The sequence below is a fragment of the Rattus norvegicus genome, chromosome 10 (genome assembly GCF_036323735.1).
Source record: "Rattus norvegicus strain BN/NHsdMcwi chromosome 10, GRCr8, whole genome shotgun sequence".
Lineage (NCBI taxonomy): Eukaryota > Metazoa > Chordata > Mammalia > Rodentia > Muridae > Rattus > Rattus norvegicus.
In genome coordinates, this window is record NC_086028.1 from 16,844,178 (window position 1) to 16,852,007 (window position 7,830).

At 54.1% G+C, this 7,830-nt stretch overlaps 1 protein-coding gene across 2 annotated transcripts; it reads left to right on the forward strand.

The window, feature by feature from the left end:
* Positions 1–710: 710 nt before the first annotated feature.
* On the forward strand, positions 711–7,281 carry Nkx2-5 (NK2 homeobox 5). 2 transcript variants are annotated; one of them, XM_039085022.2, is made up of 3 exons: positions 711–772; positions 4,276–4,859; positions 6,292–7,277. In XM_039085022.2, the coding sequence occupies exons 2-3, from the start codon at positions 4,529–4,531 to the stop codon at positions 6,918–6,920; spliced, it is 960 nt and encodes a 319-aa protein (XP_038940950.1). In that variant the 5' UTR covers positions 711–772; positions 4,276–4,528; the 3' UTR covers positions 6,921–7,277. The 2 variants fall into 2 exon arrangements, with proteins under 2 accessions (XP_038940950.1, NP_446103.2); NM_053651.2 differs by lacking the exon at positions 711–772 and having other exon boundaries at positions 4,423–4,859; positions 6,292–7,281.
* The last annotated feature ends 549 nt before the right edge of the window (positions 7,282–7,830 follow it).

Genomic DNA, 7,830 nt, shown 5'->3' on the forward strand with positions numbered 1-7,830 from the left:
TGAGTTGAGTCTGGAGTTCTGAAGAAACAGGTGGGAGTCCTGAATTCTCTAGACAGAAGGGCACACACTCCTTTGCAAGGTTGCTCTGCTTCTCTCTTTTGTGGGTTTTCAGGTCAATGACCAGCACAGCCTTTCCTTGAAAACGGCACATTGGGGGCTGCTCTTTGCCTGGCTCAGTCCTTGTACCTTGGGGTAAATCCAAAAGCCCTGGGCTTGTGACTAGGACCTCAAATAATATTCGGTGTAAGTACTTCCAGGGCTCTGCCCGACAACCTAGAAGGTAGGACTGTTGGCAGATGGGGTGAGCTCAGCCCAAAATGACAATCTGGAAACGTGTAAAAAAATTTTTTTTGTAAGAATCAGGATACAGCAAGAACAGAATATTACAGGAAACTCAGTCCCCACTTGGGAAGGTTAGAGTTGCTAATAGGGAGAACAGAAGGCGGCTTCCCTGTCTGTGAAGGTAGATTATTCAGACACCCGAATAGCAATCAATTAGTCAACAAAAATGGCATATTCGAACAACTGGATATTATTTAGCCATACCCATAAGTGTCCCAGTGTGAAGGGATCTGATGAACTCTATGCTAATTGAGATACCAGACACAAAAGGTCATAGATTGTGTGAGCGTGTTTGTATGACCCACTCAGGAGATGCAAATCCATAGAGGCGGAAGTAGATTAGTAGTGACTAGGGCTGAGAAGGGTGCGTGGAGGTTGAAGGCTGAAAGGTTCTGGGGGGGGGGGGACCTCAAGTTGATTGTGGAGTATGGTGAGTGAATTCTATCTCAGTTATACCTTAGCAAAAAAAGGGAGGGGGGAGTGGTTACATCTCAAATACGTTCTTAATCTGTGTGTCTGTCTCTGTGGATCGCTCTGTGTGTACGTCTCTGCCTCTTGTAGGGAGGCTCCCAGGTTCTCTTCTCAGGCAGCGGGCATCTTGCCTTTTTCCCTTTGACAAACAGGAAAGGAACCGGCGATCACCACTTCTCATCTGGGTAGAGAGAGTCACTCTCTCCTGCGACCTTCTTCTCTTAGCCAGGTAGTCTGGCAAGAGGACTCAAGACGCACCACCTCTGAGGGCGCTGGCTAGGAGGGCTGAATACCTGCAGCCTGAGGCGTTGCCTCTTTCCAGATCCGGCCGGCCCTGCGCGACCCGCGGGAAGGAAGCACGGGCCAGGCCAGGAGGCGGCCGCGCTGCTCATCCATCAGCCGGACGAAGAGCAGAGTCGCGCTCTCGGCCCTCTGTTTGCTTTCTCGCCAATTATTGCCGCGCCGCGGCCCCTTTGTTGATACAGTAGTCCGAAAAAGTGCTAATGTTCATTTATCAGGGGGCCCGCCCGGGACTCCCTAGAGTTGCGATTCTTCCCAAAATATAAACATGGGGCAAGCGTCCCAGACAGAAACCCCCATCTGTTTCCCTGGCGCGGGCCAAGAGAGCGAGGCGTTGTTGAAGATAAAGCTACGGATAACGCCGCCTGTCTCCAATGGACGTCTCCCCGGCGCATTAATGACATTCCGGGTGATAGTTGCAGCTTATCTTTCAATTAATCATATATACCTTTCGCGGCCGGCGCTGCTGATTGCAGGAAAGGGGGGGCCGGCCCGGGCCGCGCCGATCGCTTTTCAATCAATAATAATTTATTTACGCAGGATGCGCCGCAGCTACCCGGGAATTTGACTAATCCTAAAACACCAAGTCTTTAAAAGGCAAAGAAATAACTCGGCAGATTTTCTCTCAGTCTCCTCCAGTCTCCTTTGTCTCTGGCCCTCTCAACTGAAGGTTGTGTTTGGCCAAGTGCTTTTTAGAGCGCTAGCCAGGTTGAGCCAGCTGCCCTTGGGGAGAAAGATTTGTTCCTTCCCAGACATTGATTTTGTGTGTGTGTGTGTGTGTGTGTGTGTGTGTGTGTGTGTGTGTGTGTGTGTGTGTTTAGTATTGTCTTTAGGACAGAAGCTAAGTTGGAAAGTTCTCTGGACAGCTCTCTGCAGAAACCCCCACAGGTCACCCCAATTCTGTTTTGCCATTTATCTCACTCTGTCCTGCTTCCTCTCCGAAGAAAAAGGCCAGGGCCTTTTCACCAAGGTTGTAGGGGCGGGGAAAGTCACTGATTTTGTTCAAATTAGAAGAGTTTTCTTCCTTTTTCTTGACACCTGACCCACAGATCTGTCAACTCTGGGAGCCTTTATATCCGGGAAAAGGTGATAAATCCCCACCATATTGATTTGCAAAGGAAATGTCCCCTCTCAGAACTATCTTTATTTAAAAAAAAAAAAGACGTAAAACAGGGATCCCGGATGTGGCCCCGTTATACGCCACCCGCCCCCCCCCAATTAAACGGTAATATTTCAGACATCGGCTCACACTAATCTTTCAAACTGTCATCGCAGTCCGCAGGGCCAGGACTCCCAGGACCCTCGCCCGTAGCTGTTTTCACCAAGACATTTAATTGAATCGGATGTGGCTTGTTTGCCAGACGTCACCGCCTGGGTGATAGACATCCCCTCCAACCACAGAAACCAATCTTCAGAAGGGAAGAGGGTCCCCAGCTAGTTTGGTTCAGAACAAGTAACTAGAAGAACAGTAACCAAAAGTCATGGCAAGGAAGGAAAAAAAACCAAACCAAAACAAACAAAAAACACAGCAGTGGCAGCAAACTGCTCAAGAGGGAAATACAGTGGAGGGACAGAGACAGCCGGAGTTTTGCACCCCACATCTTTGAAAAGGCTTCCCTTAAAGTTGAAGCGAGCAGTTTCGGAGGGTTCTGTGGTCCTTGGGTTGAGCTCTCCCTATGGTTCCCAAGTCTGACGATGACCCCTGGAACCTGGAATGGGGTTTTCTGAGCTGCACGCTTCAGTCTGCCTGGAGTTGGTTCTCCTCCATTAGTTGAAGACCTAAGGCCTTCGGAGTTTGGGTTTGAGAAAAGGCGGGGAAGAAGGCAAATCTGGCCTATGCTGACTTCACTATGGCCCGGATGGTTGCCAGCGCCCACTGTCCTGGATGGAGGGACAGTTCACGCTCTGCACTCAAAATTTTAGATCTCTGGGGTTTGGGCTCATGACTTAGGAGTGGTTTGTTTAGTTAACCTTTGGCCCTACACCCACACCCCCTTTTTCTATCCTAAAACCTCTTCTCTGGTGGCTAACTAGTCCTTAATACCCTTTGCCTTCCTGATAAATCCTTGCCACATGGACTTGTGAGGGGACATATCCTTTGCAAATCGATGTGGTGAGGATTTTTCAGAGTCCGGGTGAGGAGCCCAAGCTCTTCCAGTGGCTAGCCCTACCGTACCTTCGATGGGGTAGGTTTTGCCTGGAAGCGATGTGCCTTCTCTGAGAATACAGCCGGAAAAAGCCCCACTCTGCTGGAGGGCTCAAGTGTTCCTCAGATCCAGGCAGTTCTTTTAGTACAGATCGTGGGTTCCTTAAACCCTGACAGTTTTCAGACAGAAGAACCGGACTGAAAAATCCCTCTCCACCTGCCCCTCCCCCCTCCTCCGCTCGGTAGAGTGGAAGCCTCGGGTAGGCCCCTGGGGGGGTTGGGGCTAGAAAGGGTCTGGGGGTTTTTGTTGATAGCCTAGGAGGGATGAAAAAAATGAAGGCAGCTTGGGCCTCAGGAGAATCCAGTCAGACACCCCAGAAGGCAGTTCTCCTCAGGGAAGCTGGGCTGAACCTGGGGTTGGCTTCCTTACTCTCCGGGAAGAGTCAATTCCCACGTGAATGCTTCCTTCTGGAGAGGTGCGGGTTCGGACAGCCTGGAGTGAAGCAGGTGGCCACTCCCACCCCACAATTAGCCACTTCACCTTTCCCTTCAGCTCAGAACCCCTTGGGGCCTGTCTGGAATCCTGGGTTGACTGTGGTCAGGTAGGTCAAATTAAATACCGCTCCGCCACCCAATTCCTAAATTGATGTGTTGTCGCCCCAGAACAACTTGTCTCCTCGGTGCTTCTGTTCCTATTCAAGCTACTCTGGGGCAGACTTCAGTAAACAATGTTATAGTGATAGCCTTGATCCCTGAAAATAACTTCCCTCTCCTAGCTTTCCACTCATCCTCACTAGCCCATTTAGTGATAGGCGCAAAAGAATATTTATTCAAATCATAGTCCCACCCTAACCCTGTGTTTAGACCCAGCACAACAGATTCAGGTATTTTCCTTGGGTGTGTCTGGCTGGGATTTCCACTCCCTGCTGGAGTGGGAGACTATTCCAAATGTGTCGCGGCCCCTTTAAAAAAAGCTGAGCTGGATTTTTTTTTTCCTATCCCTATGTCTATATTAGGTGACGCAGAACTGCCCGTCGCTCCTGTCATCGAGGCCCCTGGCCCAATGGCAGGCTGAATCCCCCCTACTCCGGCCTGCTCCCGCCTCTTCTGCCCCTGGTGCTCCGCGCTACCTGCTGCTGCGCGCCACATCCAGGGCAGAGAGGCGGGTGCGCGGGCGGACAGCGGGCACCATGCGGGAAGGCTATCCCCGGGGGTGGGCAGTGCCACTCTCTGCCACCCACCTGGCGCTGTGAGACCGGCGTCGCCACCATGTTCCCCAGCCCTGCGCTCACACACACGCCCTTCTCAGTCAAAGACATCCTGAACCTGGAGCAGCAGCAGCGCAGCCTGGCGGCTGGGGACCTGTCTGCGCGCCTCGAGGCCACCCTGGCGCCCGCCTCCTGCATGCTGGCCGCCTTCAAGCCGGAGGCCTACTCAGGCCCCGAGGCGGCAGCGCCCGGCCTGGCAGAGCTGCGCGCGGAGCTGGGCCCCGCGCCTTCGCCCCCCAAGTGCTCTCCTGCTTTCCCAACCGCCCCTACATTTTATCCGCGAGCCTACGGTGACCCTGACCCCGCCAAGGACCCTCGGGCGGATAAGAAAGGTAAGGAGAACCCCAAGTCCTTCCCTTCTGAAGTCGCTTCATGCCCAAAACCCTGAGTCAGGAAACCCAAGCCTGACAGTAGCTCGTCTGGGGTGAAGGCTGCGCGCGGGGAGATTGGAGTGTAAGATTCCAGGTTGTCCAGGATCTTCTCACCCCGCTGTCAATCGGAAGTTTAGAGGAAACACTGAATTTCGAGGATCAGAAAAAGGGGAGAGAGAGAGAGAGAGAGAGAGAGAGAGAGAGAGATTAAAAATTGTTTTCGGCCTACAAAACTCCAGTAGGTTAGGGCCTTGCTCTTGGATCTGTTACCAAGTTAAGCTACCTAACAACTCTCGGTAGAATAAATCTTCTTATTGGAGAGTTAAAATCTCTTTCAGAATTGGGGGTATTTTTGAGAAACTCAGAATCGCTGAACCGAAAGCTTAGCCCCCGCAGATCTTGGGCCTTGTGTAGCCCATCCTGCCTTTCTGGGCCTTGCCTCCTTTGTGACAAAAGAGAAGAGTCTGGGGACAGTGTCGTGATTTTGAGACGCGATGCTGTGGATCCCAGGAGCTGGTGTTGGCTTTGTTTTTCCAGTACAATTTCCCAGCAGGATCAGGCAGAGATTTCTTTCTGGGGAATGTTGGAAAATATGGAACGAATAAAGAAAGACACAGAAGTGAACAACAGGCTTCCGAAGGTGGCTGAATACAAAATATCTCAGAGTAGGGAGTGGGACTCCTGGCCAGCTCACAGAAGGAACAGGGAAGACCCAGGCCCACCTCCGGGTCTGAGCAAAACCACAGAGGCCCAATAGCTTCTGCGAGTTAGAAAAGCATTCCCAAGTTTCTCTAGGAGTCAAGAGAAGGTCCAGTAACATCGGAGGAGGACTAGAGGAAGACTAGAACTGATTGCTACCAACTGGAATCCTGCAGGGCCGGTGTAGAGGCCTCCGTCCTCCCACGGTTACTGGGAACCGCACAAACATCAGCTGGCAGCCGTGCGGGAGACGCCAAGCTTTGGGCCTTCTAGTTCTTTAACTGCTTGTTTAAAGACAAGCTGACCACCCGAGGGTCAAACCGGAGTATTCCTAGCACAATTCACTCCCAGCATCCTTATGGTTATATTTTCTTTGCAGCCAGAAAATCTAAAACACAGACTGCCTTGAGAACGCGAACTATCCTGGGAAGGGGTTTGGGACGGGGCGCCTGAGATTTCTCTTGTTTTGTTTTGTCCTGAAACACAAGGTGTCCAAGCCACTTATGGTTTTCCCAGCTGCGCAGTTGCGCCAACCTCGAACCGTGCGAGCCCCGCGCACTCGGCGAGGAGCCTAAGCGGAGCTGTGCGTCCCGCACAGGACAAGGGTGACACCGCCACCGCCTCCCCACGAGGGCCCTGAACTCCCGGGCCCGCCGCTCTAACACACCGTCTCTCTGCCTCTCCTTCCCTTCAGAGCTGTGCGCGCTGCAGAAGGCGGTGGAGCTGGACAAAGCCGAGACAGACGGCGCCGAGCGACCACGCGCGCGGCGGCGACGGAAGCCACGCGTGCTCTTCTCGCAGGCGCAGGTCTATGAGCTGGAGCGGCGCTTCAAGCAACAGCGGTACCTGTCGGCGCCTGAGCGCGACCAACTGGCCAGCGTGCTGAAGCTCACGTCCACGCAGGTCAAGATCTGGTTCCAGAACCGCCGCTACAAGTGTAAGCGACAGCGGCAGGACCAGACTCTGGAGCTGCTGGGGCCGCCGCCGCCGCCCGCGCGCAGGATCGCGGTGCCGGTGTTGGTGCGCGACGGGAAGCCCTGCCTGGGGGACTCGGCGGCCTACGCTCCCGCCTACGGCGTGGGTCTCAACGCCTACGGCTACAACGCCTACCCCTATCCCGGCTACGGTGGCGCGGCCTGCAGTCCCGCCTACAGCTGCGCAGCCGCGTACCCCGCCGCGCCCCCCGCCGCGCAGCCCCCAGCCGCAGCGGCCAACAGCAACTTCGTGAACTTCGGCGTCGGGGACTTGAACACGGTGCAGAGTCCCGGGATGCCACAGGGCAATTCGGGCGTCTCCACGCTGCACGGCATCCGAGCCTGGTAGGGAAAGGGCCCGTCTGGGGCACCCCGGACCGACTCCCACCTTTAGGAGAAGGGCGATGACTCCGGGGATGGAAAGGCTCCCACTGTGTCCTGTCCCTCGGATTTCACACCCACACTTGCGCAGGCCTGGGACCTTTCTCCGATCCATCCCCTTTTGTTGACCTAACCTGATGCCTCGGTCCTGGGAAAGCCCTTCCAGGGCCAAGGCACCCTCCACGGATTCCCATACTAGGACCCGGAGCCTGGGCCGGGCGCCCGGGCCCTGGGTGCCTTGCCGCCACCCACCCACCCGTATTTATGTTTTTACCTGTTGCTGTAAGAAATGAGAACCCTCTTCCCATTAAAGTGAGTGCGCTAACGCACGCGTGCTTCTTTTAGGATTTCTGAACGCAGAGGCCTCCTCCAGGTCTCAGGCATAGGCAGGCTTTCTCTGGACGCATTGATAGAACCTACACAGATGAAAGCTAAGGTACCCCGCGCCCCTCCCTCGTTAGGTGTTTTCTGAGGTCGTCGGTATTTTCAAAGGGGCAGTCTTTTTTTTCCCCCAAGGATAGACGCGGAGGGCATGAGGGGTTTTATGATTTGCCTATGAGCAAATGGGTGTAGCCCAAAGGGTTAGCGTCCTCTTGCATCAAAGAGGGCTAAAGGCTGACCCTAGAGCGCCCAACCTCAGACAACCTGCCTCACTGTTGCTGGGCGTTGAGAGAAGAGCAGCACCCTAGGTCATCTTCCTTAGCGCCACAGCCCTTTTACAGATGAAGAGCCAAGGACCCCAGTCAGCTTCTCCGACTTTTGCCTCTCATTGGAAGCTCCTGGGGTCCTTGGCCAGCCTTAGGAGCTGTTTTAGGCTGAGCACGGAGGTCGAACCTAAACCTGATGGGAGATGGCGCTCACATCTATCTCCCGGGGTG

Excerpts from the sequence above, each read along its gene's own strand:
- Nkx2-5 (XM_039085022.2), top strand. The coding sequence starts at position 4,529 with ATGTTCCCCAGCCCTGCGCTCACACACACGCCCTTCTCAGTCAAAGAC. Across the intron at positions 4,860-6,291 it reads CCCTCGGGCGGATAAGAAAG|AGCTGTGCGCGCTGCAGAAG; the intron begins GTAAGGAGAACC and ends CCTTCCCTTCAG.